The sequence below is a fragment of the Camellia sinensis genome, chromosome 1, assembly GCF_055761805.1.
Source record: "Camellia sinensis isolate YWXY chromosome 1, ASM5576180v1, whole genome shotgun sequence".
Lineage (NCBI taxonomy): Eukaryota > Viridiplantae > Streptophyta > Magnoliopsida > Ericales > Theaceae > Camellia > Camellia sinensis.
In genome coordinates, this window is record NC_138961.1 from 7,496,838 (window position 1) to 7,519,446 (window position 22,609).

At 41.8% G+C, this 22,609-nt stretch overlaps 2 protein-coding genes across 2 annotated transcripts; both read right to left on the minus strand.

Annotated features, from left to right (window-relative positions):
- Window positions 1–9,141: 9,141 nt before the first annotated feature.
- On the minus strand, window positions 9,142–10,148 carry LOC145792977 (uncharacterized). Its single transcript, XM_082875334.1, has 2 exons — window positions 9,744–10,148; window positions 9,142–9,654 (listed from the first exon to the last, which is right to left on the minus strand). Exons 1-2 carry the CDS (start codon window positions 10,146–10,148, stop codon window positions 9,142–9,144), a joined length of 918 nt encoding a protein of 305 aa, XP_082731460.1.
- Window positions 10,149–19,419: 9,271 nt separating this feature from the next.
- On the minus strand, window positions 19,420–21,956 carry LOC114305794 (uncharacterized). Its single transcript, XM_082876416.1, has 7 exons — window positions 21,825–21,956; window positions 21,609–21,696; window positions 21,290–21,500; window positions 20,478–20,565; window positions 19,793–19,865; window positions 19,634–19,708; window positions 19,420–19,511 (listed from the first exon to the last, which is right to left on the minus strand). The coding sequence occupies exons 1-7, from the start codon at window positions 21,954–21,956 to the stop codon at window positions 19,420–19,422; spliced, it is 759 nt and encodes a 252-aa protein (XP_082732542.1).
- Between the last annotated feature and the right edge of the window lie 653 nt (window positions 21,957–22,609).

The window sequence follows — 22,609 nt, forward strand, 5'->3', positions numbered from 1 at the left end:
CTGTTCCATTCAAATCTGTTGGCATAACTGGCTCCAAGGCAGAAACAGACTCAAAAGAAGGCAAAAAGACAAACACAAAACAAAATAGTGATGCCCGAGGTAACACCCCCGGAATCACCTGACCCTAACAAAACAGGACTGACTCGATACAACAAGACAGACCATTAATCAAAAAAGACTGACTCAAAACAAAGAGACACACTTAAAGCAAAACCACAAAACTGACTCAACACCTAAGTTAGAAGCTACAAAAACCAGCATTCGCAAGTGCTCAAAACAGTGCGTGCCACACGCCACATCTGGAGTAAACTGAGTGCCGCCCACAGGTGGTTCATCCCCTGATCACATATTCGTACTATCCCCCGAGTTCACTGATCCAGTGGTGATAGACTTTACTGAGCTGGTGCAGCAATGACCTTGTTGTCAAACAAATCATGTACATCATGGCGCAGACGAAAGCAGCTATCGGTCTCATGACCGGTTTGTTGGTGGTACGCACAGTACTTAGTCTGGTCATGCTTTGCAGGGATAGGATCGGGTAGGGGCCGTTGTTCCAACGGTTTCAGATGTCCTTTCCGAAGTAAGACCTCCAGAGCCTTTGACAAAGGCATATGGAGTGGGGTGAAAATCCTCTTGACTCGAGGTGGATATTTGGCTTTTTTGTGAGCTACTTCCGGACGCACCGGTGAATGGGGTGGCTGTTTTTGATGCGGTGGTGGTAACCATGCCCACTTCAGAAGATCTTGCAGCTGCATCACCACTGGTGGTCGCATTAGAACTGCGGGAAAACGCCCTCCTGGGCTGCTCCTTCTCCTGGTCAAAGAGGCCCTGCTTCATAGCATCCTCGATCTGCACTCCCATCTCATGCAAGTCTGGAAAGGTAGGGAAGGGGATCACGATCATTTTCTGCATTAGTTTGGGTTGGAGGTTGCGCACAACCATCCTGATCTGGTCTTTGTCGGAAGGCCTTGTGGTCATCATCGAGGCCTTAGCCCGCCATCTGGCTACAAATTCTGAAAAGTTCTCCTTGGGTTCTTGCCTCATTGTCTCGAGATCCCGGGTCGTGATCTCGATTTGCGTATTGTATGAGTACTGCAGGATGAAGGCCTCGGCCATCTCGTCCCAACTACTCTTGACGTCATCCTCCAATTTGGCATACCATGTGGCCGCTACACCCGACAGGGTCCGGCCAAATAAAGACAGCTTCTGCAATCTAGTGAGGCCCATTGGTCTTAGGACGTCTGAAAATAGTCGCAGGTGTACCATGGGATCCTCAGATCCGTCAAAATGATCAATTTGTGGCATCTTAAACCGATCTGGCAGCGTCACGGCTACGTCAGTGTATCCGCCTCCAATGTCCGAAATGGACTTCACACCTTTAGATTTCTTGAACAGCTTTTCAAGCTTGTGCATCTTTAATGCCACGGGCTCCACCTCGGGCTCGAAGGGAGAATCTGATTGGTTGATAGGAGTGGGTGCCTTGGATAGTTGAGGCAGAATCGGGGGTGGAGCTGTGTCACGACCCAAACCCGGCCCTATGGGTTTAGTACCGTAACCGGCCAGTAATCCGAGATTACCGAAGGCCTGCAGAACAGTAATACAGTAAAACAGAGTACAGGGCCTGGCGGAAGCCAATACAGTAAATAAATAGTGTCCATTGAGCTGTGACAGTCTGTATGCAAAAAGGCTTTTCACACATTTATACATAAACAGTACAGAACAGTATACACAATATTCACGTCCATTCAACTAGGGACTCAACCCTACAGAACAGTACAGAAAACATTCCGTCTGTACAAAACAGTACGGTCTATACAAAACAGTAAAACAGTACAGAAGGGGGAAAAACAGACAAAACACCCCCAAGCCATAGCATGGCAACTCGGAACCTCACAGTGAGGCACAAAGGCTGGCTTGACAAAACTGGAGTAACCCTGACGCCTCTAGCTGCGGTCTGGTGCCTGTACACCTACATATATATATGAGCAGTGAGCTAAAGCCCAGTGAATAACATAAAGCGTAAAGGGGTTTAGAATGAATGTCCTTACAGTAATGAAAACAGTTCATTTCAATCAGTAATTCAGTTGCTCAGTACAGTAAACAGTCATATGTGGTACATCCATTAGCATAACAGTAACAGTAGGTCTTAAAAGACCGAACAGTAATGATGGCCATCAGTCAGTAAACAGTAGTGGTTCCACGAGGGAACCGACAGAGAATTCTGTCGCAGTAACAGTAACAGTAAACAGTAAGTACTAAGGATGCCACAGTACAGTTCAGAAATAAAGGACATACATTCATTCAGTAAATAATACCAGTTCAGTAAACAGTTCAGTTCAGTATTCAGAAGATAATCAGTTGAACATATCTTTACACAATTGTTACTCACAGAGTTCTGGGCTACAGTATGCTAGAGCGTGTCTCCCCAGTTGCCAACCCTACACAGTTCACAGGTTGAACACACACTAAGCTACACAGTTGGGAAATCTTATAACTTAATCCCTAATTTGCCTTGGTGTGTTCTACAATGATATCCTCATCTAAATGTCTTAAACTAGGCCTAAGAATGCCTAGGATGGGATGAGGGTGCAAAAATACACTTAGAAAACATTTTGCAAACTTTGCTGAAAATAGGAGCCTCGCTCGAGCGAGACTTTCTACGCTCGAGCGTAAGTCCAAAATCAAAGGCTTCGCTCGAGCGAGGAATCCTTCGCTCGAGCGGTCTGCAAAACAGTAAAAGTACTGGATGCTGAAATTTTACGCGCGATCGTCGCTCGATGGTCGCTCGAGCGGAGCCCTGGACAAAGGTGCTCGCTCGAGCGGGGAATCCTTCGCTCGAGCGAGGAAGCCAAATCTGGAATTTCCAGATTTGCCTCCCAAGCTCAAACCAAGCATTCAACCACTCCAAACTCGACCTCTTGGGCTCAAATTCTGGAAAACACCACTAAATTCAATGTATAACAAGATTCAAAGCTCAATTCATGAATTCAAGCCCCAAAGGTGAGTCAATTAAAACCACATTCAAACCCATTTTCAAGAATATGAAGAACATGCAAACATGCAAGGATTTAAACCAAATCAAAGCTTCAAAGCTTGTTCAAATGAGCTCATTTCTTTTCAAACCAGTTGGAAACATGGTCTATAACAACAATATGAGCATGCATGCACTAATGTCCATGTAATCAACCTCAAAATGTAACAATACCAACATGCATGCAAGGAACGATCTTCAATCCATCACTAATGAACCAAATCATGACTTAGCTCTACAAATTAACATGAATCATGCAAGAATGAACTCAAGAACAGCAACAAGAAGATGGATGTCCTACCTTAGTCTTGTAGAATTAGGAGTGAGGGAGCTCAAATATGCAAATACACTTCAACTCCAAGCAAGATCAAGCAAATCTCTCAAGAACAACTCAACTCTCTCTCACTCTCTAGCTTGGGTCGGTTGAGGCAAGAAGAGGAGAAGAAATGTTTGGTTTGATCACATACGTGGAGTGTAAAAGGCTCAAGTGTGTGTATATGAGATAGTGGCAAAATGGTAAATATGGCAAACTCTTTAATTGGCTTATTTTAATCTAATTTAATCATACCTAATCAGTTTTCAGATAAATATACCATAAAATCACATAAATTATGAGGGTCACGGAACATCAATCGGTTTCTAATTCGGCCGCCGATAAGGCCTTCAATTAGCAGTTTAAACATATAAACATGAACAGATAATCAGACAATCAAACAGATAGAATGCAATTAACTAACATATACTCAGTCAATTCAGTTTCAATTTCGGTCAGTCAGTTCAGTATTTCATTCAGTTCGATTATCAGTCAGTTATCAGTTCCGTTTAGCAGTAATCGGTGATTATCGGTAATCAATCAGTCCTTAATTAGTAAACAGTATGAGGGTTGTTACAAGCTGGCCTGACTGGAATGTCCGTATCATCCTGGACATGGGTTGCCTCCCCCAGTATGGGAACTCTTGGTGGGGGAGGAGCCTGGTGTGAAGTAGATACCCCAGTTTGCTGCTCCAATCTGGCAATTGTCTCTGCCTGTTGGGCTATGACCACAGCCTGTTGCTTGGCGAATTCTGCTTGACGGACAGTGTCTTGCTGCATGGCTTTTATACTATCCTGGAGTTGGCGCACCATCTCTTCCAGACTTGACATACTGTTCTAATCTAACTGAGCAATCGGTATATCTGTGTCGGCAATAGGTTCGGAAATCTCAGCCTGACTGCTCAAAGATCACTGATCTGGTAGCTGTTGTACTGGTGGTCTGTGCCTGACTAGCCTTCTCTAGCCCTGATTACCCTTGAACTGAATCTCTGACCTGACAAAGTCTATCAGCACAAGTCCGATGAACCTCGGGGGATATCGGAGCCTTCTGAAGCTATAGTTCCACGACTACCTTGCAAAAGAGAAAACAGACAGCATCTCAGCTCGGATATGATCATAGTGGAATGACTGTGCTCAACACTGATCACTGTTCCCCAAATATCTGTCCCAAAATTGATACCCTCAGGTAAAACTGATTCCCCAAATACTGATGCCCACAGGCCTGATGCCCAAACTTGCAAACTGATATATGCATTCCTATAGAGATACACTCTAAAAGCACATAGCAAGTAAAAAGAGCCAAAACACCCCTATGTTGGGGTAGGGTTTCCCTGTCCTATTTTGTCAGGAGCTAGGGTTTCACTATGCAAACAGCGGTTTCAAACAACTTAGCATCGGGTAAGCAACCTGTCCTAGTTTGGAATGGTCACTATGGATTCCGAATATGCACTAGGTCGAATGGTCAAAAAGGGTGCCCCGGTAGAAACCGGGGTTTGTGCTCCCATACTGTCAGAGCCCATAGCCGGTCAGCCTTATGGACATGCCTTGACAAGACAAGCCTACGGCAAACCGTTCAGGAATGGCAGATGGCAAACACTGTGTTCCTAGGCGCACCAATGCACATGCAATGCAAAGAAACACATAAGCGAAATCAAAACAGGATATCATGAGTTCGAGTCAAGCTCTCTAAAGTCCCCAGCAGAGTCGCCAGAAACTGTAGACGCGCCCGTGTGGGCCTCATGCTACAGTTCGGACTCGATTTTTTGTCACGGTTCTAAATCTGAACCAAAGAGTCCAAATCCGGCAAATCGTTTTGAGAAAACACATTTTTGAAAGAAGTGCCAAACATGGACTGCTTTGCCAGATACAGAGTCGCCACCTAAATATTTTAAAATGGGAGAATTTAGGAAACCCTGACTCGGTGCCGAAGGCCACATGTCCGTCATCACCGGAGTTATCTCGGCTCGGGAGCTTGGGTACGATCGGGGAAGGTCAGCTATGAGCACCCCCTTTCGCCCGGTCCGAAGACCGGCTTCTACTAACCATGATATCTGATTTTGAAAACTTTATGTGTTCTTATTCCGGTTATTAGCCTAGAATTACTATGTTATGCGCACAGCAAACAAGTATAGACCAAATCGCCTAAATTGGAACAAAACATTTCATGTTTGTTTTAAAAATGGTTTGCTACTCATAAGTATGCTAAAATGCAGGTTTTGCCACCCTCAAGTGGGCTTTTAGAGAAGATGGTTTTGCCACTATCTAGTGGGCTTTAAAATTCACAGTTTTAATGTGTTATCCCAATTTAAGCAATTCGACCTCCATCCACAGGCATTCAAGCAGTTATATCACATAAGCAGCTAGCCTCATGGTAATCATACTGTCATGGCAACACTCACACGCATGCGATATGCTAAAGCATAAAAGCTTACCTAGTACTCCGAGCCAAAACAGAAACTAGTCAGTAATCATATGCATGATCCTAGTTCATGTTAGAAATGGCTAATGCAACACATGCAAAGATGCAATCTAAACAGGCTCGGCTAACCCTAAAATGGCATACAAAAACGGCCCTAAACATGAGATTATGAAGCAACTCACAGCTGCTGACCCCGAATAGGTTAGGGCCCTTCAACAACATTGAAGAGGGGCCAAAAATAAGCCACTTTACAGAACTGTAAAAACCTTAAAAACAAACATAGATATGGCTAAGCTTTTGTGCAAGAAAAAGGGCCAAAAGGTGGCCAAAGAGGCAAGTGGTAGATACAAAGCCCAAACTGAAAAATTCCCTTCTACAACATTGAAGAGGGACCAAAAATAAGCATATTTACAGAACTGTAAAAAGGCCAAAAATAGAAGCATGATAGGCTGCCAAAGCATGCAAAAATGGGGACCAAAGAGAGGATATAAAGGCAAGTATAATATGGAGGTCCCAAACAGTGTTGAGCCCTTCTTAAATGTTGAAGAGGGGCTCAAAATAAGCCTATTTTCAGTTTACATCAGGCTCTAAAACATGTCACAGACAAGCCAAAAATTCTATGCAAGATTATGGCATTCAAGGAGGATATTGAAGCAAGTGCAAGCTACTGTCCTCAAACAGCAAGAGGTCCTCAATCAAACATGAAGAGGACCTCAAAATATGATGAGTTACAGTTTGGGTCGGAGCCCAAAGATGCAAGAAACTATGGCTTAGATATGATGCAAGAATAGGCTAGAAAAGGGAAGAAGAGGACTCACCTTTGTAGACCAATGAACCAGCACCTCTTGGACCAAGTTTAGGTGCTCCTAAGCTCTGGAGAACAGCCTCAAGCTGCTGGAATGGGCGTTGGATGCCTTGTGCTATGAGTTGATGAAGAAATGGCCCAAGAACAAGGGTGTTTGATGGTTGAATGGGAGAGATATAGTGAGAGATGAAGGGTTGTATGTATGTATATCAGATATACATGGTATATCTCTGGTTTTTTGCTTTAAACCATCCAACCTAAACAAAGGGAGAGGAATGGTCCTTATATAAGGCAAGGGAAGCACTTAACTTACAAGCTAAGTAAAGGGAAAGGGTCAAAGGGGTTCAAGGGGGATGCAAGGCTTCTAGAGGAAGCTAAAACAGCTGGCCAAGCTTCTCCAAGAAGCTTGGCCAAAGGGTTCAAGCTTCTAGAAGGTTAGGGGGTTCAAAGACTCACAAGGTGCAAAACAACCACACATGTGCGTGGGGGATCAATTCTGTGCATTCCAGCTGCCACAGCTGGAATCCACTCAATCTGCAGAATGCTCCGGAAGGTCGTCGGCTAGCAAAAATTTCCGGTCAGCACAATAAAGTGCCGGTCGGCACAATAAATTGCCGGCCGGATAAATATAGTGCCGGTGGATGGCCGGTAAGATCAAAAAACAGCCGGTTGGTGTCCAAATTGAAACCCCGGAAGTTAGATTTCCAATGGCGCAAACCTTGCATTAAAATTCCTCCTGTGGAAAAAGTTATGCCCATTTTGGTGAAGCCGCGCAGATTCGATCCAACCGGGATGATACCCAACTTCAACCAATCATATCTCCCCCACCCGGACTTGGCTTTAAGAGATTCTTGAGTGCAAAATGAAGCCCCGGAAGTAAGCTTTCCGACGATGGTGGCCTCATAGCTAAACTCCAAGTGTACAGACAGATAAGCCCGATTCAGCGAGGGCTGCTCGACTCGCTTCTACCCGGATTCAAGCCGAACTTTTCCCAAACTAGCTTTCTCCTCTCCTTTCCTCTCTTCTTTAACTCCAAACCCCTAAACAAAGTGTTTTGAAGGATTTGCCTCTCTCCTTGCCAAAGAAAATGAACATTTGCCCAGCACACCTTTCTCCGCCAAGCAAAACATCAGTGGTGCCCAAGTCTTATGGGCGGTCAAAAATGGGGTGTCTACAGGTGGTCCCAGAGCTCACCAAAACCACACAAAAATTGGGCCAAACAAGGCCTAAGAGGGGGTAAACGACCCCAAACACAAAAGTAGTCTTAATGAAGTATCTTAAATACAAAAAAATAGAACTTTTTTATGTTATATACAAAGCCCAAATCGGCAAGGAAGACAGGCTAAAAGGGTGTGCAAAAACGGGGAATAAAGAGGGTAAGAAGTTACCTTTGAAGACCAGCAAGAACCAGCAGCCTTTAGGTCTCAAAAACCAGTCCTCAACCTCTGAAAACAAGCTCCAAGAACCTCCAAGTGATGATGAAAGTATGTGACTATGAAGTAGTGTGCAATAGGCCAAGAACAAGACCCTTTTGGACCCTCTAACCCACACAAATGTAGAGAGAGTGGGAGATATAGAGAGGGAGTGATATATATATCATATATATCTGATTTTTCCAACCCCTAAAATGGAAGGAGAGGCTCTCCTTATATAGAGAAACCAATAGGGCAAAGCTTCTCTTAGAAGCTTTGAGCAAAAAGGCCAAGCTTCTCTTAGAAGCTTAGAGCAAAAGGGCCAAGCTTCTTGGAGAAGCTAGGCAAAGGGGTCAAGAGGTTCAAGCTTCTTGGAGAAGCTAAAAAAAAAAGGTCAAGCTTCTTGGAGAAGCTAAAAAAGGGTCAAGCTTCTTGGAGAAGCTAAAAAGGGTCAAAAGGTTCAAGCTTCCTCAAGAAAAGGTCTCGGTCAGGACAAGTGGCCGATTGATCAAAAACAGTGGCCGGCCGACCAAACATAATGCCGACCGACCATCAATAGTGTCGACCGGCCATCACCAATGGCCGGTGGCAAGGAAACAAGGCCGGTGGCCTCAAGCCATGGTCGGTGAGGTGTGGGGAGGGCCTATAAGCTACTTCTCACCCTCGGAAGCAAAACAACAAGCGTTTGGTGCAAAACCAGACACAAAACAGATAAGTCGAGAGGTCTCGAGGTAAGACGCGTAGCCAAAACCTCCGAGAACTCAAGATGAACACAAACAAGGGTAATCATCGAGTGTTCAAACGATGACGTCCAAGTCTTAAAGACGGTCAAAAATGGGGTGTCTACACTGGTGCATGTATCAAATTCCCAAAACTTCTGACAGGGATGGCATCTCCTCACAAAGTTTTTAGCATCTTCTTCCATTGTTGGCCAGTAGTAGCCGAGGTAAATGAGATGTCCATATAATCGTTGTCCTCCTTGATGCTCTGTCTTATGGGCTTCCCCAAACACCTTGTTTGCCTCATTTTTTGATAAGCACACTAAAGGTTCCCCTTCAAAGCTTCTTCAATACAGCTTGCCTTGGTTAAGGAAGAAGCGGAGGGCTCGCCTCTTGACTCTGATTGCATCGGCTTTGTTCTCAGGCAGTATGCCATTCCTAAGTTAGTCGATATATGGCTGCCTCCATTCTTCACTGCTTAAGAAATGGGCTTCCTCTTCCTTAGGATGGGACTGACATTTTGCGCATTGCTTCTGCAATTCAATACTTTCTTTTTCCATCTCTGGCAAGTAGTACCCTTGCCTATGTATCTGTCGGTATAGACTGATGTCTCCATCTCCACAAGACTTAGCATGGATCTGCTTAAGTTTGTCAGTTGCTTCTTGCCTACCGACGCACCTTGCCAGCAAGTTGTTGGGATCGCAAAAATACAACTCTCCTTTGAGGAGCAGAAATGATGCAAGTTCTGCTGGTCTGATTGCTCCCTGTCCAGTTTTCAACTGTTGGATTATATTTGCTTTCCACCCCTCAGCATCTTCCTCTGCATGTTCTTCAATTAGCATCACTGGTGTTGTCCTTTTCTCGATGACGATAGCTATTCTATCATCTGGTATCTCCACCTTTGCCCCCAGTGTAGCCAAGGCATCGGGAAAACGGTTATGTGTTCGAGGGGTATGCTGGATTTGGACATCATCAAACTGAGTGAGCAACCTTTGAACTATAGTGCGATATGGGGCCAACAGAGGCTCCTTCAAGGCAAAAACACCCATCGTTTGCTTGACAACTTGGAGTCGCCCCAGATTTTTAACTTGTGGATGCCCTTCTTTTGGGCGGCTATCAGACCCAGTATTAGCGCTTCATATTCAGCCTCATTGTTTGAACATTCAAAGTCAAGCTTATATAATAGATGGAACTTCCCCCCTTCTTGACTAGTTAGTGGTTTGCCAGCTCCACCTTTCCCAGCTCTGGAGGCTCCATGAAATTTTAAGTCCCAATAAGTTTCAACTGCAGCTGCTGATACATTGACCTCACCTGGTAGGGATACCTCTGCAAGTTCATGTTCACCGGATGGGAATTGGGCCAGTAAGTCTGCAAGTGCTTGGCTCTTGATGATCTTGGAAGTAACACAAGTGATATCATATTCTGCTAGAGCCAAGAGCCATCTTGCCATTCTCCCAATCAAAGCAGGCTTGCTCAGCAAGTAGCGAACGGGATCACTCCGAGTCACAACCTAGATCGGGTGTGCCAAAAAGTAGTGGCGTAACTTCTGCACTGTGAAGATTAAGGCTAGGCAATGCCTCACAATTGGGGTATATCACGATTCGACACCATTGACTTTGCGACTGATGTAATAGACTAGCTTCTCAATGCCATCTATGTCTTGGACGAGTAGGGCTCCAATAGACTGCGGAGTAGAGGTCAGGTACAGTAACAGAGGCTTTTCAGGCTATGGGGCAATCATTGTAAGTGGGGAGGTAAGGGCTTGCTTCACCATATCAAATGCCTGTTGGTGTTCTTGCAACCATTCAAACTTGTGGTTCCCTTTCAGCAGTGTCCCAAAGGGAAAGGTTATCTCAGCAAGAGCTGGAATAAACCTCCTGAGGTATGACACTTTGCCTAGGAATTTCTTCAGAGCTTTTTGAGAATGTGGCGGAGGCATCTCCATGATTGGCTTGATCTTGTCTCCATCTACTTCAATCCCCCGTTGGTGTACAAGGAAGCCAAGGAACTTTCCAGCGGTAACTCCAAAGGCACACTTGAGAGGGTTCATTTTGAGGCAGAATTTGCGGCAGTGCTAAAAAACCTTTTTCAAGCCATAGAGGTGGCGGTTTGCCTTAGTAGACTTGACCACCAGATCATCCACATATACTTCCACTTCATGGTGCAACATGTCATGGAACACTGCAGTCATAGCCCGTTGGTAGGTTGTCCCCACGTTTTTCAAACCAAAGGGCATCACCATATAGAAAAAATTTCCTAAAGGCGTTCTGAAGACTGTCTATTCTGCATCTTCTGGTGCCATTTTGATCTGGTTATAACCACTAAACCCATCAATGAAAGAGAACATCTGATGGCTCGCAGTTGAATCAACAAGTGTATCGACATGGGGTAATGGAAACTCATCTTTCGGGCAAGCCTTATTCAAGTCACAAAAGTCTACACAGACCCTGATTTGACCATTCTTCTTCTGCACAGGAATAATATTTGCTAGCCAAGTTGGATATTGTATAGGCTCAATGAACTTGGCCCTCTACAACTTTTCTACCTCTGCTTTAATCTTTGCTTCAAGATCAGCGTGATACTTTCGAACGTGCTACTTGATCGGTTTAGAGTTGGGAAAAGTGTCCAGATGATGAGTGACGAGGGATGGGTCAAGACCAGGTATCTCATCATATGTCCAAGCAAAGACATCACTGCATTGCTTTAGTAGTATTATCAATTCTGCCTTAGCTACTGGACCCATTGTATTACTGATAAACATCGGCTTGCTCTGCCAAGGTGAGTCACTGAGGTTAACCTCAGCAAGTTCCTCCTGTTGGGGTTTAGGCCTATCTTGCATGCATTCAAGGACAAGCTCAAGCATTTCCACCAACCCCTCTCGAGGCTCATCACCATCACATTTATTTGTCTCGGGGCCTTCCTCCCAAGGTATGAAGTCTGGCCCCCAAGACCGTCATAGGTAGTAAACTATCTTGCCGTCCTCGCACACCTTGACAATTTTGGGGGGAGGACTTGTGGATTCGCTGCTCCTTTTCTGTCCACTACTTTCTAGAGCAACCTTTACATCTCGAATGTTTTCCCACTTCGACAATTTTACCCTTGCAATTTTTCTAATCCTTGGAGTTTCATCCGTTGACAACTCAGTAAAGAAAACTACATCTAAATAGTGTGCGTTTTCCACTCTGAATGGCTTTTCAGATGCATTTATGGTAACTGTGCATTTTCCCAATTTTGCCTTCACACATTGGTGATAGCTGGATGGGATAACCCCATATCCGTGCATCCAAGCTCTGCCAAGTATCATGTAGTAATTCGTATCTGCATCAATCACATAGAATTTAGTCGCGGAACGAATCTCGCCAACTGCTAAGTCCACTACAACATGGCCCTTAATGACCTTTTTCTCACCACGAAAACTGGTTACAATAATGGGTTGGCGAACTATTCTGGACTCCGGGATGCCAGCCTTTGCGAAGGTGTCAGCAGCAATAATGTTTATGGACGCCCCACCATCGAGGAAAACACACTTGAACTCCACGTCATTGATATAAGCTGTGACAAAAAGAGGACGGTTATGGGGAAATGGGTATGCTCTGTCTGCATCTAAAAAGGTAATGGCCCCATAATCTTCCTGGATACGCCGAGGTACATATTCCTTGGCCTTAACAACTTCAGCATGGTGCACTTCAGAGATGCTGATAAGAGCCTTTGTTGCTTCCATCATGGCAGCTTGGCTCAGCCCCAATTGGTCAAAGAAGGTGCGAAACTTAACAGAATTTTGCAAGGCTTGAGCATGAGTATCCTCAGCGAATTTCACCTCTGCTGGTGCTGTTTCAGGGAGCTAGCTAGTTGCAATTTCTTCTAACTCATTATAGTAGGATGCCATGTGCATTTGATCACACACAGGACCAAGGTAGCTGATCATGTGTACATTCTTCCCCTTCTCCTTGTGATTAGGATAAGGGTCCTTTCGTACGTTACGATTACCGGCATCTTTGAACTTCAGCTCATTCGCGTCAACTTTCTTTTTGAAGATATTTTTTAATGTCCAACAATCCCTGGTAGGGTGTCTGGTGGTTCTGTGATAAACACAGTAATCTAGGCTTTCTTTGTCCTTCTTGGTTAGAGTAACATCAACCAGAGGTAAAGAAAGTTCACCATCAGCGACCCATTCTTTAACCAAGGCCTTAACATTCTCAAGGCTACAGGGATACGGATTCCTGTCTTCATAACTCTTCCTCTGTCGAGAGGACGAAGCCTCTGCTTGCGAGCGGCTCCCTCCTGCGGAGGTTATCGTAGAAACTCTACTACTGCGGAAGTAGCGGTGGCTGTCACGAGATCTGTATAAAGGACCAGAGGTACTGAGATTTCTGACTGCCTCAATCAAGGCTGAAAAGGTAGGCAGATTATGGTTCACCAAAAAAATCTTGTAGTCGCATATGGCACCCGGCACACATATGCTGACTAAGTGAGCTTCATCCACTGGTTCATGACAGACAATCGCCTTGTCTTGGAACCGCTTAACGTAGACCAGTATATCTTCGCCTTCTTTTTGGATGTCTCCCCAAGTATGAGGGTTGTAACTTTCTCCTGGACTTGGAAGAACTTCGTGTGGAACTTGTTCACCATCTCCTTCCAACTCTTGATTGAGTTGGGAGCCAAGTTCACATACCAACTGTAGGCTCTTTCAGTAAGTGATTTGGAGAACTTCTGAAGGCACAGAAAGTGGTCACTGCCATGGACACCAAGAGTTTCAATTAACCTGACCACGTGTTCTCTGGCATTGCCTTGTTTCCCATCAAACTTAATAAACTTGGGAACTGTATACCCAGTTGGGTAAGGCATGGTCAATATCTCTAGAGAGTATGGGGGCTTCACATCTGGGTCTGGGAGAGATAGCAGTTGTGTCTTGCTGCGCTCTTGCTTGAGCATAGCTTGTACATCGGATGGAGTAACAAAGTGAGTGGGTTGGAATGGTCCAATCTACTCCTGGGTAGCTGAACCGGCGGTTGTACCATTCGCCTGAGGTACCACCAGAGGCACCTAGATCGGAGCCCGAACCTCAGGGAACAAATTGGGCACTGGGTTTAGGACTGCTACAGGTGGAGGTGCTTACACTGGAGCTGGTTTAGAAGTCATGGCCATAATAGCCTCAGTGAGAGTTTGCAAAGCTGCCAGGATCTCCCTCTGTGTATCCTGGAGTGACTGAACTGCCTCAACCACGACATTGTGGTCACGGTCCTCCACATGTGTTGCTCCGCCATTGGAAGAGCCTTGTTGTCGTGGGGGTTGTTGAACTTCTTCCTCTGCCATCTTTTCCAGTGAAGTATGTAAGCCACTGCGGGTATGACCTATCAAAAAAGCAGCCTCCCCAGTGAGTCGCCAGACATGTAGGGGGTTCAAGGTTAAAGAGGTGATTAGAGAGGCAAAACTATGCTAATGGTCCACTGATGGTGGAAGTGGCTTGAGAATGAACGGCATCAACTATCTGGGAATTGGAGAGTGTGTAGCTAGGTGAGGGTGAAGCAAGTGGCTCAAGAAAAAGTGTATGGCAGTACCAAATTGGGCAACATCTCCCCCAAATCTCCAAAATTTCTCCTCTTGAACCTTGGGAAATGGGTCCTATTTATAGGCTTTTCCTTAGTACCAAGAGGACACCAAGTGGCCGAATAGAGAGAAGACATGTGTCCTAGAGGATCACATGGAATATTATGCCTTGAGCCACCAAGCTAAAGGTGCCACGTGTCCCTCTGTAGAGGATCACATGTAATGCTATCTGTTTGCTTCCGCAACTACTTTTTTTGAGCCTCATCAAGTGTGGTTGCGACGAGAGTGTTTGGCGCTGCAACTCCCTTTTGAGCCTCAGCAAGTGCAGTTACAGCAGGAGTGTTTGCCTTTGCACTTGCCTTATCAACTTGAACCTCAGCACGCGCACTTGCAGCGGTGAACCTTGCCACTGCACCTGCCTTCTCGGTTCTGTTTGACCAGTACATGCATTCTTAGGACTCTATTAGTCTGCTATCGACTACATTCGCGTCCACCTCAGCGAAGCCTCTACCTAACCACAAACTCCCCAGCTTCCCAGGGTGAAGGCCACAGCTAAGCCTGCTATCAACCATGCTATGCCTTAGTACCAAGCCCAAAGAGGCTTCCTTAGTCCTGCTTGTGCGACCAAGGCAGGTCCATGACCTGGGTAATGGAAAGGGAGTCCCTTATGCTCGGGCTACCCTGCTCCCACCTTCGCGGGATCGCCGCGGTAAACTGGTACCTCTGGACCTGCTATCAGCTCCAACCAGCAAGTCTTGGGGCCTACTATCAGCACCAAGTTAAATGAAGTGTGGGGCCTGCTATCAGCGCCAGGCATTAGCCTCTGCTTGCAGAGGAAAACCTCTCTCAAAGGCTGCTATTACCTTGGCAAGATATTCCCTCTACAACTTAGTTGTTGCAGTAGTCATTTCCCACGGCAAGTCCAAACGGCATGCCGAAGATATTAGAGATGGCGGCGCCGACAGAATACCTCCGTAACTTGGGCACTGCAAGTATTGCCTCAACAACTTAGTTACCTCAATCTTCTCTTTTCCTCGGCAACTCCAGATGTTCGTGACACCGACATTACTTGGAATGGCGGCAGCACCGAAGATACTTAGAATGGCGGCACTGAGACAAAAGTGCCTCAGCAACTCTGCCACTGCACATGCTCTCTTGGCAACTTCGACTGCCGGCAGAACTGAAATTAATAGGAATGGCGGCGTTGAGGCAAAGTGCCTCAGTAACTCTGCTGCTACACATGTTTCCTCCTTAACTTCACCGCTACAAGTGTTGCCTCTGCAACTTGACTTGGGCATTTTTTCTCGCTGAGTCCATCTAGAGCCTTGGTGGGTCAGACTTGCCTCGGCCCACTTGTTGGCCCACTTCCTTTGGGCTTTGGCCCACACTCCTTTCTTATCCCTGGTCGCCTTCTCAGGATGATCTTAGTGCTTGAGTCCATACTTAGTTTAGAGTTTAATTTCTGACCCTCTACAATCTTAATATGGTGTCTTCAAATTTTGGGACATCACAATCGTTTGGAAAATTGACTTTTTTTAGTTACTTTTTGACTTTTAGATTATTTTAGTCTGATTAAAAAAAGTTATATTTGTAAAGATGATTCACTTTTTTTATAGTTGATTTGATGAATTTGAAATGATTATAATTTAGAGAAAAAGTGTTGGTTTTTGACTTTTTTGTTTTTTAGTTCACCTGATCAATAATTTCCTATTTTGGGTAATTGGTTAAAAGTAAATTTTTTGGCTTTTTGATTTTTTTTTTATTTATATCATCTCTCTATTTTTTTTACACATTTTTTAAAAAAAAAAAATTAATAAAAAATTAAAAAATCAATTTTTAACCTACTTCATGAAATAGGCCAAAGCTATTATCATGGTTATTTTTTGTTTTTGGCTAAAAACAGAATCCTGAAACAGAAATTACTCCTCATTCTTCAAGTCAAGATTGCAACAATTTCATTTCATTTATTAGGAAAGGCGACACATCAACTCTGACTTTGCTTAAAAAATGATTAAAAGTCCTTCATGTAGTAATTTGCTTACAAAATGATTGAACCAGTCCTTCATGTGGAAATTACTAAATTGATCTGACTAATTTTTGCTTAGTAATTTGGGTAGTTTTTTTTTTTTCCACATAATTTTTTTTTAGTTTTTTCAATTTAAAAGTTAATATTTTAAAGTTTTAAAAATTAAAATAAATGTCAAATCATTATATTCCTTTATAGATAATCATAAATGATGAACGATCATTATTTAAAGGGCAATTCTAACTATTAAAAATTTAATGGGACTTGAAAGTCTAAAAAATCTTAGTTAATACTTAATGGAGTATCAGTTTTTTGAATCAAAAGAAAAAAAATGAAGTATAAATTCATAAATTAAGATTTGTGTGTGAATAGTCCTTAATTTTTTTATTTTTTGCTTCTTTGTTACTTTTTCACATCTAGAAATATACCTTTTAAGAACTGAACTATGATTGTAGTAATCAATCCAAATTGAATAGATATTCAACCCATATAGATTATTTGAAACACAATAAAAATTCAACTCACAGTCCAAAGAAACAATAGAAATTCATGAACAATTGAAGAGAATATCTTATTTAAGAAAAGGATGGCAAATTTTAAATTAAATAAAAATTAACAAAATTATCTCTAAAAAATTAGATTAAAAATTAGGGCACTAATAGATTGAAGGCAGAAATCAAAATTCAGCAAAGTCCTCAAATAAAAAAATTTTTTAAAAAAAAGAGCAATTAATTCAATAATAAACAAAAAAAATAATACTTGATTAATGAGGAAAGTCTTCAAATAAAAAAAAATTAAAAAGCAATGAATTTTAAAAATAATTAGGGTACAAAAAAAATAATGGGATTTTTATTAATAAATCACATTTAGAAGTGTTCTAACCCAAGAAATATATGAAGGAATAAGGTTGAGAGATTTTCCACATGATATTCGTAGAAGAGAGAGAGAGAGAGAGAGAGAGTTATTGATTCAAATATATGAAACACACATATTGGCTTGAGGCGTTTTTGGTCTTTGTACAATGAATAGGACTTAATAGAATACTCTAAAATGTTTTGGATTGTATGAAATATAACTCTTAGAAAAAGGATTTACTAAAAAATTACTTCCAAAAATAAATAAATTTAGGACAGAGAAAGAGTGAACAAGGAGACTCACAGTTATTGCTACAATGAGTCAAATTTGTAATGGGCCTTTTGTGTTCTAACTAAGCCTCCGTTTGGAAAATGGGTTGGCTTTTTAATTTTTTGATTTTTTTGATTATTTTAGCCTGGGGCTAAAAAGCCTGGTTTGGGAAGGATTTTTTGACTTTTTTAGCATTTTGGCTTTTTGGTGAGATGTCTTCCTGTCAAATTACCAAACTGCCCATTTTGCCCTTTTTTTTTAATTTTTTATTTTGGATTTGGATTTGGCATATTTTGCTTAATTTTTTTATTTTTTTTTTAAATTTGGGTTTAGATTTGGCGTATTTTGCTTAAATGTTTTTTTTTTTTTGGGTTTGGATTTGACATATTTTGGTTTTTTTTTTTGTTTTTTTTTTATGTTGGGTTTCGATTTGGCATATTTTGATTAAATTTTTATTTTATTTTTTTTGATTTGGATTTGGCATTTTTTGCTTAATTTTTTTTGTTTTTTATTTTGGGTTTCGATCTGGCGAATTTTGCTTAAATTTTTTAATTTTTTTTTTATTTTGGATTTGAATTTGGCATATTTTGCTTTATTTATTTTTTTCTTTTAATTTGTTTATTTTGGGTTTGGATTTTTCGTATTTTGCTTATCTTTTTTTTCTCTATTACTTTTTTTTTATTTTGGGTTTGCTTAAATTTTTCGAATTTTTTTTTTTAAATTTATGTTTTTGTCTTTTTTTTGTTTTTTTTTTTTTACATTAATTAGTTCTTGTTCTTTATTTTTATTGGTATACAAATTTTTTTTTTTTATGTATGTGTTTCATTTATTTGTAAATTACGTCGTGAATGATAATTTATGTTTTCATGTTTTTTTTTTAAATGTTTTTGAATGTGGCGTAATTTTGTCGTTATTTTTTCAAAATTTACGATTTTGTCATTGTCTTATTCACTCACATTAATTTGTTTTTATATTTAAAAAATGGATTTTCTCTCGTTTTATTTATTTGTAAATGACGTGGCAAATGGTAATTTCTGTTTTTTTCTTTTTTTTTTCCTTTTTTTTTTGGATGACGCCTATGTTTGTGGTTCTTCTTTTTTTAATTTACGTTTCTGTAATTTTTTTTAATTTGTATACAGTAATTTGTTTTTATATTTGACAAATGTGTTTTTATCTGTTTTATTTATTTGTAAATTACGTGGCAATGCTAATTTCGGTTGGTTATTTTGTTTGGAAAAATGTTTTTTTTTTTCAATTATTCAAAATACAGTGGAAAATCATATATTGCCGTGGCACATGACAAAAAATGAGGGTCTATTTTGGTTTTCTTGTTGTTTTCAACTTTTGTTTTTATGTTTTTAATTGACGTCACCCATGGCCATTTCTGTATTAGTTTTCTTTTTTATTTTTTGTTATTTGTTTCACCTTTTTTTGTTTTTCGAAAAAAAAAATATCTACCTTGGATTTTGGTTTTTCAAAGTTAGGCACAGCACCAACTGGAAGGGGCTACATTCCCGTGGAAACTCATACATATTATACATGATACATTTTTTTGAATACAGTCTGTTCCACGTGTGTCATTAGTAATGTTACAACCATACGAAAATTAATTCGACTATTATATATTTCCTAACATTCCGTTACTACGCATGTAACATAATTTGTCGCGTATGTGAAGGCGCACCAATGCGATATGGGGGTCCTCATCCCCAACCATTAAACCATCATCGTCATGTTCAACTTCTAGTATGGCATTTACTATTGTCATAGCCTCTTCCTCATCACAGATTGGGTGCACAATCTTTGGGTTACATGTGTTTCGCCGTATATAATTATGTAATGCCATTGACGCACCTACTAACTGAGCTTGCACATTTGCAAAGTCATACTGAGGCATGTCTCGAATACACCCCCATCGATTTTTTCAGGCACCGAAAGTGCGTTCCACCACACTGCGTAAGGACGAGTGCACTTTGTTAAATAATTCCCTTAGCGTGTTTGACGTCCTGTTCCGTGCAATACGTCAGAATTCTTGTTGGTGGTAACGGTGGCCTTTGAATAGTGCTAAGTAACCTATCTGGTTTGGATAGCCAGAATCGACAAGATAATATTTGCCTGCAGACATGACAACAATGTATGACACGAAAACCAAACATTGTGCTTCATTTTCAAGTAACGCTATTTCCGGAAAAAAAAAATGTATAGCCCTATAAATCTAATTCATGGCCATGTGTTACCTTCGTCAGGATGTGGGAATGGCACATTATCATTCGTTAGTATCTCGTTGAATATGCGACTATCATGCATACTTCCTTCCCATCCGCACGAAATGAATATGAAACACATGTCAAAATCCACTGCGCCCATGATATTTTACGTGTGACAGTATTTCCTACCAAAATATGTTGCTGCATCTGGCCCCGTAACCCATGCATTTACATATGTTCCGTCTATTGCGCCAATGCAGTCCTGCAAACAACCCACTTCTTTTGTTGCTTAAACAGGTAACAAGTGTTTGGTTTTTCCCATACGTCACCTCCAGTTAATAATAAAAACAAAATAACTGACACTCTTTATTTATATGTGAATAATGGTTTTCAGTAGTACCTTGAACAGTAGGTATTTCCGTCTAGACCGCACGTATGAATGCATACGATGCTGACTGCATGTGGGGCGGCAATGAACTACAATGAACGCTTTCATGGAAGTTAATACGTTATGCACGTGCCGAGACACAGTCTCTCCCGAATGTTGGAACCGTTCTTGAATTTCCCGATTTTGCTTCCCTTTCAACACATGGATAAACATTGCAACGCTTTCTTCAACAGCTAAGCCATGTGGACGTTGCGGGACTTGTAACCCAAAATCATTTACTAATGTCTCACACAAGGCGACAAAAACTTCCTTCGGCATGCAAACATTTTTCTCAAATCGCCCCATATGGCCCGCATATAGTTCGGATATCCATGCATTCCCGGTCAGTATAGAATTGCGACATGGCGTTTTGGCCATGTGTTTTGCGTACCATTCTGTCGCATACTGGCATACTTGTAGAAATGTGCAGTTGTGTTTTTGTTGCACCTGGACCGCCATTTGATTAAGCATTTCCCTTATTCCGTCATTGTTGCTTCCATCCCACGGATTCATTACATCTTCGTTGATGCAAAACCTACAAAAGTAGCACTCTGTCAATTAGTTTGCTTCCCTTTCATTGACTCAAATTATTTGGAAAATTATAATAAACAAATATATTAAAATTGGTTTTCATGTAAGCAATGTCGTCACCACTGTCAGTAGTAACGCGTAGTGATATGAGTTTCACAAATTGGTAACCTGTTCAACTTCACAACGACCAGGGGCCGATAGTGGTAACAACCACAAAAGTAGACGTCAAAGTAAACTACCAATTAAATTTGCATAATATAGACATACAAAAGCATCCCATTCATTTCTCCAAAAACATGCACAACCATGCTTCCATGAACGACAACCCATGCACTGAACTAAAAGTTTTGTGAACCGTAGGTAGCAATAAAAACCACAAAAAAAAGGAATAAAAACATGCACACACAAACATCCTGTTTTAATACAGTGCCAACATTAAGATAAGTAAAAGTTTTCATAATGCAACAGAAGGACAGGCATCTTCAACACTCTCAACACCGCTACATCACATCTGGCGAGCCCCAAACAGGTTTGCAAAAGGCGCCGACGCAGTACACTAGAGCTGCTTTTGTGTAAGCCACCCTACGATAGAGTCGTCATCAGGCTGGCACATCATCACCTCCCGCAAATCGGCGTTATCCATAAGTGTCGAGGCAAAGTGGAATAACGGCGTACCAAGCAAGGATGGAATACTCGTTAGGCGATGCATGCACTCTGAAATAGTATACAGCGATTCGTTGCCTATGAGGTGCCTCACCGTGACCTGCTGATTCTTCGTACACACCACATCTGTTAGATTGTTCATGCTTTCCGCAATAACTGATGCTCCACTTGTTGCCTTCTTGGACTTTGAAACACTGCTTGATGGCGTCTTTCTCCTTTTCCCCTTTTCAATCGGAACATGCTCTAGTGAAGAATCTGAATCCACGTCCTGCACTCCTGCGGGTATCGGATCAGCAAATGGCTAGGCTCCCAAACTGTGTGCTGAATCAGATGAGTCGTCAACAGCTTCAGCAAGTTTCTCTCCCGGGGTCCAGTGGTGCTTACCAGTAGTTGATGTCCCCATGAAGACCGTCTCCATCAACTCACGATGTTCCAAGGATTTTTTCCTGAACTTGGCATACATCTTGTTTACCTGCAGAAATACAGATATATGAAAGAGAATTACATTACATTTCATATAAATAATTAAAATTGAACTACAAACTACCAAACATGTACTGGTAAATGACAAATATGAAACTTGTTTGTACATGTACTTACCGATTCCATCTTGTCCCACCACTCCTCATGTGCCTGAAACATACCGGTGTCACTGTCAAAGCCTATCCCTGACACTCCTTTGCTTGAATCCATTAACTTTGTCCACGCTTGCCACTGCTTTTTCAAGCTCATGTACTTATTCTTCAACTGTTTCTATCCATGTTTTCTTCCTGTTTTTTTCTCAAATTTCCTTGCCAAGGACTTGTACCCTGCTTGGCTGAGGACTAGGAAAGGGCGATTTCCTTTAGTAATCTCATTTGCAATCAACTGTAGGAAAACTCGAATTGAGTCATTGTCCCATGAGGCCTTGTGGCTGAACTGATTATGTGTCTCTTCAAGACTGCTTGACTTGTCAGTGACAATGCCTTTGTTTCTCGATGGGGTACGCGGAGAAGTACGTGTCGAAGCCATTACTAATGTACGGTTACAAAAGATTACCATCACAAATTCGGTTGTTATATACACACGCATACGCCATGACACATTAATAACAACAAACAGAGATATAGGATGCTAAAGTTAAATTTGCATATAACCATTGCACATTAATAACGTACATGCACAGGTTCCATGGAAGTTAGTAGTGGACAAAAATATGATAGTTAGTAATACGGCTCCCATATGCGACAACATACTACCAACATACTACGAACATACTAACTACATACTAACAACATACTGACAACATACTAACGTGTTTCTATATACTGACAACATGGTAACGATGCTTACATACGGCACAACAAAATGACAATGACAATGCATAGCACATACACAATGGTCTT